Below are 13,617 nucleotides of genomic sequence, written 5' to 3' on the forward strand. Positions count from 1 at the left end.
ATTACAGCGCAGAACAGGCCCTTCGGCCCACGATGTTGCGCCGACCAGCTTCTAAAAAAAAACAACACTAACCCACTAATCTAAACCAATCCCATTTCGTCCATAAACCTATCCACAGATCTCTTAAACGCCCCCAAACTAGGCGCATTTACAACTGCAGCTGGCAGGGCATTCCAGTCCCTCACCACCCTCTGGGTAAAGAATACCTGCGGAACAGCACTAGTTACAGATCTCCATTCAGAAAAACACCCTTCCACTGCTACCCTCTATCTTCTATGGCCAAGCCAATTTTGAATACACCTAGCTAGTTCAACCTTGATCCTGTGTGATTTAACCTTTTGTACCAACCTACCATGTGGGACCTTGTCAAATGCTTTACTAAAGTCCATGTGGACAACTTCCACAGCCCTTCCCTTGTCAATCATTTCTGTTACCTCCTCAAAAAACTCAACTGAATTAGTGAGACATGACCTGTGAGGTGATGCATTTTAAAACCATGCTGTCTGTCGCTAATAAGACCATTCAATTCCAAATGTGTGTAGATCCTATCCCCAAGAATCCTCTCCAACAATTTCCCTATCACTGATGTCAAGCTCACTGGCCTGTAATTACCTGGGTATCCTTGCTATCCATCCTAAATAACGGGACAACATTGGCTATCCTCCAATCCTCTGGGATCTCACCTGTGGCTAATGAGGAAACAAAGATGTCTGTTAAAGGCCCCACAATTTCATCTCTTGTTTCCCTAGGTAATCTGGGACAGATGCCATCCGGCCCTGGGGATTCGTCTATCTTAATACTTCTTAGTACACCTAACACTTCCTCCCTCGTAATGATGACTTGTTCTAAAGGGTTTATATTCCCCTCCAAGACGCTATCAAACGATATGTCCCTCTACTTTGTGAATACTGATGCAAAGTAATCATTAAGAATCTCATCCAATTCCTTTAGTTCTACATATAATTTCCCTTCTTTGTCCTTGCATGGATCAACTCTTTCTCTAGCTACCCTCTTGTTCCTAATATATGTAAAAATGCCTTGGGATTTTTTAAAATCCTGTCTGCCAAGGACATTTTGTGACCCCTTTTTGTCCTCCTAACTCCCTGTTTGAGTTCTTGTCTACTTTCTCTGTATTCTTTAAGTGCTTCATCTGTTTTTAGTTGCCTCGACATCATGTATGCATCCTTTTCCTTTTTGACAAGACTCACAATTTCCCCGGTCATCCACAGTTCCCGAATCCAGCCTTTCCTGTCATTCCTTTCTACAGGCACATGCCTATCCTGCACTCTGATCAACTGCTCCTTAAGAGACTCCCCAGTGCACTCGTGCGCTCACACATTCTGGCACACACAGAAGGTTAATGGAAATGTACACTGGTGTAGAAAGGGATATGAAAAGAACAGGTGGTTCACAATTGCACATGTTGTACTCTTGTACACCTTGTCCTTCTAGATGGCAGTGGTTGTGGGTTTGGAAGGTGCTGTTGAAGGACTCTTGGTGAGTTCCTGCATCTTGTAACTGGTCCACATGGCGGCTATGTGTATCAGTGCTGGAGGGAGTGAATGTGTAAGGTGATGGAGGCAGAGTAGCAGATTACTCAACTCGTAACTTATCACCTCCAGGAGATATTTGTTTGATTAATGAGGCGGTGATGCTCATTTTTACTAAATGCTCCTACAGGCTAGTAGAACAAGTCAAACATGCAGATCTGTCTGGGTTCTGTGAACAAAGTAAAAAGTCTGACAACACCAGGTTTTAGTCCAACCGATTTATTTAGTCCAACGCCGGCACATCCACATCATTCTGTGAACAATACAGGGGCTCAGTTGTACCTGGCTCCATTGTGATACAGGAAGGTCACACTTACTTTCAGAACATCGAGAGGCCTTTTCTTATCATCAGAAGAAGCTATTTCTGGTTCGGCAGAGATTGTGATTCGAGTCTGTGCGTTGCCATTGGAAAATGGGAGTTTGTGTGCTTTTTCTGCAAGGGAAACGAAAATGAATGTTAAATATCTGTCCCACTTGAAACATTCACTTACAAAAATGTGCAAACCATGGAAATATGAAGCAAAAAGAACATTGTGGGAATTAATTTTATTGGGAAGGTTTTGAGAAAGGCCCTCCATCAGAGTAGAGGTTTTGATAAAGAGTCTCACTTTAAGCAGTGATCTGACCTGATCCCTGTGACCTGATTTCCAGCATTTTCCAGTGTTTGGTTGTTAAAATTCAACACCTTACCTCCTGTTAGTTACAGCAATGGGGGAGATAGGAACAGAGCTTCAATCTCAGACAGGAATGACCGCTGGACATCAGATACAGGTAACGGATTCATAGTGAACTGCTAACTGCAGCTTTCTGTCTAATTCAAAGGTAGAGATTTATTGTTTAGGTCATGTTAGCCCAAAACACAGAAAAAGACATATTCAGGCTGTGCTTTGATTCACCAGCCGGCTCCTTCTATGTCATATGGGTGACATCCAAAGGTTAAAGGCTTGGCTTCACTGTTAAATAAATTGGCCTTTTTAATTTGGTAATTCCTGATTGATAACCTGGCACCAATACGGTTACGCTAGATCAAACACAATCTCTTACAGATTTCCCCTCACTAAATAGTGAGTTTCAACAATGGAGGCATCACAAGGTGATGTTCACATGTATATTAGCTTTCAAGCAGTTGTTCAAGGCTGATGTGAGATTTGGCAAAATGTCTTGACAGAGCAATTGTTGGGGTTTACAGCCCCAACTCCAAAGATGTGTAGGTTAGGGAGATTACCATGGTAAGAGCATGGGGTTATGGGGATAGGGCCATTTGGACCTAGGTAAAATGCTCTTACAAAGAATTGGTGTAGACTTGATGGGCCGAATGGCCTCCTTCTGCATTGTAGGGATTCTATATTGCAACTGTTCCAATCCAGAATGCTGGGATCAAGTCACTCCTGGATTTTGGATTTTCTGAATTATAGAATGTCTAACAGAAAGTATGTAATTGGAAAACACTGGATATAAAAATTTACCTGAAACATAAAACAGTGATAAAAACATTACAAAGCAGAAATAAAAAACAATTAATTTATCCAAATCCTATATCCCCCATGGTCCTACTACCAACGTACTGTATAACATGATGCTACTGAATTGAGGGTCTTTGTCACATGCTCCAACTAACTCTACATAGACAGTGACCTGAGGCTGGAATTGAACCTGGGTCCTTGGTGTGGTGAGGCAGCAATGCTAACCAGTGCTGCCCAGTATGATGCTGCTGAATTAAGAGTCTTTGTCACATTGCTCTAATTAACTCCACACAATTGGTGTTCAGGAGAGATAGATCTCCAGGCAGATGATTGCAAATTCCTTTCCAACATTACTCTGGTCTTGACTTTGCTTTTCTCTGTTAAGACATTTTTAAAAACCCACTTCATTGACCAAGATTCACTCACATGCCCTAATTACCTCCTCGAGTGCCTCAGACTCAGTTATGTTTTTAAGCATCTTTGAAACACCCGGAAATTTTTACAATGTCAAAGGTGCTAAATAAATGTAAGTTGTTATTGTTTATCTCAGGAAAGCCAGTGTGCTGGGGCCAGTTAACTCGATGCATACACTGAAGCCCAGTCTATGTGACATAAGAACATAAGAACTAGGAGCAGGAGTAGGCCATCTAGCCCTTCGAGCCTGCCCTGCCATTCAATAAGATCATGGCTGATCTTTTTGTGGACTCAGCTCCACTTACCCACCCACTCAACATAACCCTCAACTCCTTCACTGTTCAAAAATTTATCTATTCTTGCTTTAAAGACATTCAATGAGGTAGCCTCAACTGCTTCACTGGGCAGGGAATTCCACAGATTCACAACCCTTTGTGTGAAGAAGTTCCTCCTCAACTCAGTCCCAAATCTGCTTCCCCTTATTTTGAGGCCATGCCGCCTAGTTCTAGTTTCACCCGCCAGTGGAAACAACTTCCCTGCTTCTATCTTATCTATTCCCTTCATAATCTTACATGTTTCTATAAGATCTCCCCTCTTTCTTCTCAATTCCAATGAGTATACCCCACTCTACTCAGTCTCTCCTCATAAGCCAGCCCTCTCAACTCTGGAATCAACCTATTGAATCTCCTCTACACCCCCTCCAGTGCCAGTATATCCTTTCTCAAGTAAGGAGACTAACACTATACACAGTACTCTAGGTGTGGCCTCACCAGCACCTTATACAGCTGCAACATAACCTCGCTGTTTTCAAACTCCATCCTTCTAGCAATAAAGGACAAACTCCCATTTGTCTTCTTAATTACCTGCTGTACCTGCAAACCAACTCCTTGAGATTCCTGCACAAAGATACTCAGGTCCCTCTGCACAGCAGCATGCTGCAATTTTTTACCATTTAAATAAATGTCCATTTTGCTGTTATTCCTACCAAAATGGATGACCTCACATTTACCAACATTGTACTCCATCTGCCAGACCCTCACCTATTCACTTAGATTATCTATATCCCTTTGCAGACTTTCAGCATCCTCTGCACACTTTGCTCTGTCACTCATTTTAGTGTCCTCTGCAAATTTTGACATACTAGACTTGGTCCCCAACTCCAAATCATCTATGTAAATCGTAAACAATTGAAGTCCCAACACTGATCCCTGAGGCACATCACTAATCACTGATTGCCAACCAGAAAAACATCCATTTACCTCCACTCTTTGCTTTCTATTAGTTAACCAATCCTCTATCCACGCTAATATATTACCTGTAACACCGTGCATCTTTATCTTATGGAGCAGGCTTTGCTGAGGCACCTTGTCAAATGCCTTCTGAAAATCCAGATACACCACAAACACAGGTTCCCCATTATCTGCTACACATGTAATGTTCTCAAAGAATTCCACCAAATTAGTCAAATATAACCCGCCTTCATGAACCCATGCTGCATCTTACCAATGGGACAATTTATAACCAGATGTCTTACTATTTCTTCCTTGATGACAGATTCAAACATTTTCCCTGCTACAAAAGTGAAGCTAATCAGCCTATAGCTACCTGGCTTCTGTCTCCCTCCTTTTTAAACAGTGGTGTCACATTTGCTGTTTTCCAATTTGCAGGAACCATCCAAGCTAGTAATTTAAAATTAAATTTTAGTAGTGCATTTGCTATTTCCCCCACCATCTCTGAGTGCTGCACTTCTCCCCTGCAATTACTCCAGTCTCTGTGTTTACCACAATGGAACCCATATCCACCAGCCCACTGTACCGTCCACACAGTCATGATGTGGATATGCCGGCGTTGGACTGGGGTAAACACAGTAAGAAGTCTCACAACACCAGTTTAAAGTCTAACAGGTTTATTTGACAGTAAACGTCACAAGCTTTTGGAACGCTGTTCCTTCGTCAGGTGAGTGAAAAGTTCTGATCAGAAACAGGGCATGTAAAGTCACATACAGTTTACAGAATACTGATTAGAATGTGAGTCTTTACAGCTAATCTGCTATTCAAGTCTTAAAGGTGCAGACAATGTGAGTGGAGATAGCATTAAGCATAGCTTAAAGAGATGTGTGTTGTCTCCAGACAGGACAGTAAGTGAGATGTTGCAAATTCAGGCAAGTCATGGGGGTTACAGATAGTGTGACATGAACCCAAGATCCCGGTTGAAGCCGTCCTCATGTGTGCGGAACTTGGCTATCAGTTTCTGCTCAGTGACTCTGTGCTGTCGTGTGTTGTGAAGGCCGCTTTGGAGAACATTGACCCGAAGATCAGAGGCCAAATGCCGGTGACTGCTGAAGTGTTCGCCAACAGGATGGAACAGTCTTGCCTGGTGATTGTCGAGGGGTGTTCACTCATCCGTCGTCATAGCATCTGCATGATTTCCCCAATGTACCATGCTTCAGGACATCCTTCCCTGCAGCGTATCAGGTAGACAATGTTGGCCGAGTTGCAAGAGTATGTACCGTGTACCTGGTGGACAGTGTTCTCACGTGAGATGATTTCATCCATGTCGATGATTCGGCATGTCTTGCAGAGGTTGCTGTGGCAGGGTTGCGTGGTGTTGTGGTCACTGCTCTCCTGAAGGCTCGGCTCATACTCTTGCAACTTGTACATTGGAGAGACTGTGCAGATGCTACGACAACGGGTGAATGAACACCACTCGACAATCCCCAGGCAAGACTGTTCTCTCCCTGTTGGGGAACACTTCAGCGGTCATAAGAACATAAGAAATAGGAGCAGGAGTAGGCCATCTAGCCCTTCGAGCCTGCCCCGCCATTCAATAAGATCATGGCTGATCTAATAGTGGTTCAGTTCCACTTACCCGCCTGCTCCCCATAACCCTTAATTCCCTTATTGATCAGAAATCTGTGACTTAAACACATTTAACAAGGTAGCCTCCACTGCTTCAATGGACAGAGAATTCCAAAGATTCACTATCCTCTGAGAGAAGAAGTTCCTCCTCAACTCTGTTCACAATTGACTCTCCCTTATTTTGAGGTGTATCCTCTAGTTCTACTTTCCTTTCTAAATGGAAAGAATCTCTCTGCCTCTACCCTGTCTAGCCCCTTCATTATCTTATATAAGATCTCCCCTCAGCCTTCTAAACTCCAACGAGTACAGGCCCAATCTACTCAATCTTTCCTCATAAGCTAACCCCCTCATCTCCGGTATCAACTTGGTGAATCTTCTTTGTACTCCCTCCAAGGCCAATATATCCTTTCGCAAATAAGGGGACCAAAATTGCACACAGTACTCTAGTTGTGGCCTCACCAGTACCTTGTACAATTGCAGCAAGACCTCCCTGCATTTATATTCTATCCCCCTCGCTATAAAGGCCAACATCCCATTCGCCTTCTTGATCACCTGCTGCACCTGCAGACTAAATTTTTGCAATTCATGCACAAGGACTCCCAGGTCCCTCTGCACAGTAGCATGTTGTAATTTTTCACCATTTAAATAATAGTCCATTTTACTATTATCCCTTCCAAAGTGGATAACCTCACACTTGCCAACATTATACTCCATCTGCCAGGTCCTCACCCACTCACAGCCTATCCAAATCTCTCTGCAGACTTTCCATATCCTCCACGCAATTTGCTTTTCCACGCATCTTTGTATCATCAGCAAACTTTGTTACCCTACACTCGGTCCCCTCCTCCAGATCGTCTATGTATATGGTAAACAGTTGAGGCCCCAGCACCGATCCCTGCGGCATGCCACTAGTCACCAACTGCCAACCAGAAAAGCACCCATTGATTCCAACTCTCTGCTTCCTGTTAGATAATCAATCCTCAATCCACGCTAACACTTTACCCCCAACTCCGTGTACCTTAATCTTCTGCAGCAACCTTTTGTGAGGCACCTTATTGAATGCTTTTTGGAAATCTAAAACACCACATCCAGCGGTTCTCCTCTGTCAAACGTACCGGTCATGAACATTCGGCCTCTGATCGTCTGGTAAGCGTTCTCCAAGGCGGCCTTCACAACATACAACAGCGCAGAGTCGCTGAGCAGAGACTGATAGCTAAGTTCTGTACACATGGGGACAGCCTCGACCAGGATCTTGGGTTCATGAAACACTACCTGTAACCCCCACGACGTGCCTGAACTTGCAACATCTCACTTACTGTCCTGTCTGGAGACAACACACATCTTTTTAACCTATTCTTAATGCTATCTCCACCCACATTGTCTGCACCTTTAAAACTTGAATAGCAGATTAGCTGTAAAGACTCACATTCTAATCAGTATTCTGTAAACTGTGTGTGACTTTATATGTCCTGTTTCTGATCAGAATTTTCCACTCACCTGATGAAGGAACAGCATTTCCGAAAACTTGTGGCGATTACTATCAAATTAACCTGTTGGACTTTTACCTGGTGTTGTGAGGCTTCTTACTCCCTTCACAAAGCCCAGATACGTCTTCCTGTAATTCACAGATTAGTCTTACTTTGAGTTTTAAGACCATCATCTTCAGGTTTTGGGTTCTCCTCCAGTTCCTTTAGGGAAAACTGCTGCAAGTTTGTGACAGTGTATGACCCCACAAGGACAGTGCGCCCAAATGCACGCTGTTCCACCACAAAGATGCTGAGCGGTGGGTGAAGGTATATCTGTTCTGGAAGTTCCTGTGAAATAAAAGTTCCAATTAAATTGTCCTCCAGTTTATTGCAATGACAGTGCTCAGTGATTGAACAAATGGCTCATCGTCACACTAGCAATGCACCAAAATATGTAAATTAGCTTCATGCAGTTTTAGAGCAGTGGGAATCAACCAGCTCCTCTGAATTGTACAGCAGGTACCAAGTTTCCTGTACCAACTTGCCCAGATTCTGGAATGAAGGCACAGTGGTTAGCGCTGCCACCTCATAGCACCAGGGACCCAGGTTCAGTTCTGGCCTAGGATCACTGTCTGTGTGGAGTTTGTACCTTCTCCCCATGTCTGCATGGATTTTTTGCAGGTGTTCCTGTTTCCTCCCATGGTCCAAAAGATGTGCAGGTAAGATGGATTGGCAGGGTAAATACAAGATGTAACAGGATAGGGCCTGGATAAGATGCTCTGCCAGAGAATCGGTGCAGACTCAATGGGCCAAATGGCTCCTTCTGCAATGTAGGGATTCTATGCTTGATGCACTGTTGAACCCACAAGAACTGACCAAAGCTGTATCAGCGACCAGTGTTATCAAAAATAGCTTTCAGCCAGCTTTAGCTGAATTTGAATGACCGGGGAAACTCAATGCTGAGTCCAGAAGACTGTAAATGCTTAATCATAAGATGAGTTGCTGTTCCCCAAGTTTACATTGAGATCATTGGAACACTTTGGGAGACTATGGACAGGGAGATCAGCGTGAGAGCAAGGTGCAGAATGGAAATGCAGATCACTGGAGGCTCAGAGTCAGGCTTGTGGACTGAACAGAAGTGTTCCACAAAGCAGTCACGCAATCTGTATCTGGTTCCTTCAATACAGAGGAAACTACATCGTGAGCATGAATGTAGTTGATACTAGATTGAAAGAAGTGTTTGAGGCCTTGGACTGTGAGGACAGAGGAGGTAAAAGGGCAGGTGCTGCACGTCCTGGGTTTGCATGGGGAGATGTCATTGAAAGAGAACAGTGTCAGAGTGGCGGAGGGATGGTGAAGGTGACAGAATGCTGAGAGGGGAGGACAAGGTGTTAGGCAGTGGCATTCTGCCAGAATGCAGCAATAGCCCAGCATGACCTGTTTAATATGGAGGCTGACAGGAAGGAAATTGAGGAGGGAGTGGACCTTATCATTGTTCTGGGAGGCAGACACAGGGATGAATAAAGAACAAAGAAAAGTACAGCACAGGAACAGGCCTGTTAGCACTCCAAGCCTATGCTGATCTTGATGCTCTAACTAAAAAAAAAGCCTTCTGCCCTTACTCAGTCTGTATCCGTCTATTCCCTCCCTATTCATGTTCCCATCCAGGTGCCTCTTAAATGTTGCTAATGTGCCTGCTTCCACCACCACCTCTAGCAGCATGTTCCAGGCACCCACCACTCTCTGCATGAAAAACTTTCCCTGCACATCTCCCTTAAACTTTCCCCCTCTCACTTTGAACCTGTACCCCCTTGTAATTGACATACCCACCTCAGTGAAAAACTTCTGACTACCCATCCTGTCTATGCCTCAGTAGAATTACAGTATAATTCACACCTAAATTTGATCATTCAAAATGCATCACCTCATTTTATTAAGATTGAACTCCATCTGCCACTTCTGTGCCCAAGATTCCAATCTATCTCTATCCTGTTGCACCCTCTGACAATCCCCGGCACTATCAGCAACTCCACCAATCTTCATGTCATTCACAAACTTAATAATCAGACCAACCACATTTTCCTTCAGATCACTTATATACTACAATCAACAGAGGTCCCAGCACTGATCCTTGTGGAACACCACTAGCTACAGATCTCCATTCTGAAAAATACTTTTCCACTGCTATTGTCTGTCTTCTATAACTATATTATATACGGCCTTGACTCATCGATCGACAGTTTCGACAAGCCACAGTGAAAAACCACATCAACCTCCTCAGAAGATAAACATGGGACACAGCGGACAGAGTACCCTTCGTCGTCCAGTACTTCCCCTGAGCAAAGAAGCTACGACATCTTCTCTGGAGCTTCAACATCGATGAAGACGAACATTTCGCCAAGGCCATCCCCACACACCCACTTCTTGCCTTCAAACAACCGCGTAATCTCAAACAGATCACTGTCCGCAGCAAACTGCCCAGCCTTCGGGAGAACAGTGACCACGACACCACACAACCCTGCTACAGCAAACCCTGCAAGACATGCCATATCATCTCACATGAGAACACCATCCACCTGGTACACAGTACATACTCTTGCGACTCAGCCAGCATTGTCTACCTGATATGCTGCAGAGAAGGATGTCCTGAGGCATGGTACATAGAACATAGAACATAGAACACTACAGCACAAACAGGCCCTTCGGCCCACGAGTTGCGCCGATCACATCAACACCTACCAACCTACAGACCTATCTATAACCCTCAATCTCATTAAACCCCATATACTCATCCAGAAGTCTTTTAAAAGACCCCAGCGAGTTCGCCTCCACCACCACTGACGGCAGCCGATTCCATTCACTCACCACCCTCTGAGTGAAAAACTTACCCCTAACATCACTTCTGAACTTCCCTCCTTGCACCTTAAATCTGTGTCCTCTCGTAGCAACCATTTCAACCCGGGGAAATAGCCTCTGAGAGTCCACCCTATCTATTCCTCTCAACATTTTGTAAACTTCTATCAGGTCGCCTCTCAACCTTCGTCTCTCCAGGGAAAAGAGTCCCAGCTCCCTCAACCTAACTTCATAAGGCATGCCTCCCAGTCCAGGCAACATCCTTGTAAATCTCCTCTGTACCCTCTCAATAGCTTCTACATCTTTCCTATAGTGAGGCGACCAGAACTGCGCACAATACTCCAAATGAGGCCTGACAAGGGTCTTATAAAGTTGCAGCATTATCTCCCGACTCCTAAACTCAATCCCTCGATTAATGAAGGCCAGTACACCATACGCCTTCTTGACCACCTCCTCCACCTGCGAGGCCGATTTAAGAGTCCTGTGGACCCGGACCCCAAGATCCTTCTGCTCTTCAACACTACTCAGACTTCTGCCCTTAATAGTGTACTCGTTCATCCCGTTGGTTCTGCCAAAATGGACGACTACACATTTATCCGCGTTGAAGTCCATCTGCCACTTCTCCGCCCAGTCCTGCATCCTATCTATGTCCTGTTGCAACTTTTGCCATCCTTCCAGACCATCCACAACACCACCGACCTTAGTGTCATCAGCGAACTTACTTACCCATCCCTCCACTTCCTCATCCAGGTCATTTATGAAAATGACAAACAACAAGGGTCCCAGAACAGATCCTTGAGGCACTCCGCTGGTGACTGACCTCCATTCAGAAAAAGCCACATTGGGAAGGCCATGCAGACACTACGACAATGGATGAATGAACACCACTCAACAATCACTAGGCAGGAGTGTTCCCTTCCAATTGGGGAACACTTCACCAGATTGTGATTTTCGGGTAAACGTTCTCCAGGTGGCCTTCACAACAGCGCAGAATTGCTGAGCAGAAACTGATAGCCAAGTTCCACACACATGAGGATGGCCTCAGCCAGGATCTTGGGTTCATGTCACACTATCTGTAATCTGCACGACTTGCCTGAGCTTGCAAAATCTCACTAACTGTCCTGCCTGGAGACAATACACATCTCTTTAATCTGTGCTTGGCCCCCTTTCCACCCACATTGTCTATACTTTTAAGACTTGATTACCTGTAAAGATACACATTCCAACCATTATCTTGTAGATTGAGTTTGTGTCTGTATATGCCCTGTTGGTGAACACAAGTCCTCACTCACCTGATGAAGGAGCCTGAGACTCCAAAAGCTAGTGCTGCCAAATAAACCTGTTGGACTTAACCTGGTGTTGAGACTTCTTACTGTGCTTACCCCAGTCCAACACTGCCATCTCCACATCATTCTATAACCAAGCCAGTTCTGTATCCATCTATCCAGCACACCCTGAATCCCATGTAATTTTAGTTTTTGTACAAGTTTGTCATGTGGGGCCTTACTAGAGTCTATAAATTACATCTACAGCCCTTCCCTCATCAATTATCTTTGTCACCTCTTCAAAAAACTCAAACTGGTGAGACATGGCCTTCCCCGTAAAAAACCATGCTGTCTGTCACTAACTAGTCCATTTTCCTCCAAATGCACATATATCCTGTCCCCCAGTATTTTCTCCAAAAGTTTTCCCACCGCTGACATCAGGCTCATCGGCCTATAATTTGCTGGATTATCCCTGCTTCTTTTCTTAAACAAGTGAACAACATTGGCTATTGGGTGAGAGCAGGAGTGTATGAAATGGAACACAAATGGTCAAGATCCTAGAATGCCAAGGTGGAGGTGAAATCTTCAGAGACAGGGAAAGACTTGTCAGAAACTCTCATATGGAATGTTGAACACATATCAGAGATGGTGCACTGGGAAAATAGAATTGAGTCCTTACAGGATGAGGTGTGTACAATGGTGTTGTTAATGAAGCTGTGGGAGTCTCTGGGCATATAGTGAATATGTTGATAACCTATTCTCAGAGATGGATGCAGAGAAATTGAGAAGGAAAGAGAAAAGTCGAAGATGGACCGTGTGAAGATGATAGAAATTGGATGAAAACAGTTCAGGGTCAGAGCAGGAAGCGATTACCATCTACCAGAGAAAGAAAGAATGGAGGACAAAAAGTAGGCATGGCTAGGAATCACGCAGGTGCCAGTAACAACCAGCACCGACCAGATCCAGCATGTTCCAGATTGGCAGCATCTGCAGCTTTTCCATCAGAAAGACCCATGATCATAAAACTCAATATTTAATTCCTGATACTTTCAACAATTGATTCATCAGAATAGTTTGTTACATACCACTTCAAAATACTTCACAAGTTCAGTAAAGTTAGGATTCTCCTTATAATTTGGAATGATTTCAGACTCGACTTTCTGACCAGCACATTCTACCACCACCTGGGGTTGCTCCACTTCAAAAAGCTTCACACGTTTCAGGTCCCGGACACCCCAGAATAGAACCTAGAAAAGTAAGATATCTTTTATCCAGCATGTCAAAATGTGGAGGATTAAGAATCACCAATGGAAGGTCGGAATTTTCCTTCCATGTGATGCCCCAAAACTGGAAATTCCCACCAGAGGTCAATGGACCTTTACATAATCTGCCAAATTTCCTGTCCCGTTGGCGGGTTCCCATGGCAGGTGAACAAGAAGATTCTGTCCATTGTATGTGGCAGAGGTGAGATCATTGATGCTTCAGGTCAAATTCCCTCTGTTACTGTCCCATGCCAAAGAACAAAGAAAAGTACAGCACAGTAACAGGACTTTCGGCTCTCCAAGCCTATGCCGATCATGATGCCCTAACTAAACTAAACAAATATCTTTAGTCCTTACTGGGTCTGTATCTATCTATTCCCTCCCTATTCATGTACCCACCCAGATACCTCTTAAATGTTGCTAATGTGCCTGCTTCTACCACCTCCTCTAACGGCATGTTCCAACCACCCACTACTTTGTGTGAAA

The 13,617-nt window shown here is 44.3% G+C and overlaps 1 protein-coding gene across 1 annotated transcript in view; it reads right to left on the minus strand.

Annotated features, from left to right (window-relative positions):
* The window catches only part of fer1l4 (fer-1 like family member 4), a 261,986-nt gene that overhangs the window by 104,303 nt on the left and 144,066 nt on the right, over positions 1-13,617 (minus strand). The window contains exons 28-30 of the mRNA XM_080204539.1: positions 12,955-13,116; positions 7,925-8,099; positions 1,868-1,983 (exon numbers count right to left, since the gene is read on the minus strand). Of these exons, the coding sequence (XP_080060665.1) occupies positions 1,868-1,983; positions 7,925-8,099; positions 12,955-13,116 (453 nt within the window). The remainder of the gene's footprint in view (positions 1-1,867; positions 1,984-7,924; positions 8,100-12,954; positions 13,117-13,617) is intronic.

Source organism: Carcharhinus amblyrhynchos, chromosome 16, assembly GCF_965287045.1.
Source record: "Carcharhinus amblyrhynchos chromosome 16, sCarAmb.v2.hapA, whole genome shotgun sequence".
NCBI classification, from domain to species: Eukaryota; Metazoa; Chordata; class Chondrichthyes; order Carcharhiniformes; family Carcharhinidae; genus Carcharhinus; species Carcharhinus amblyrhynchos.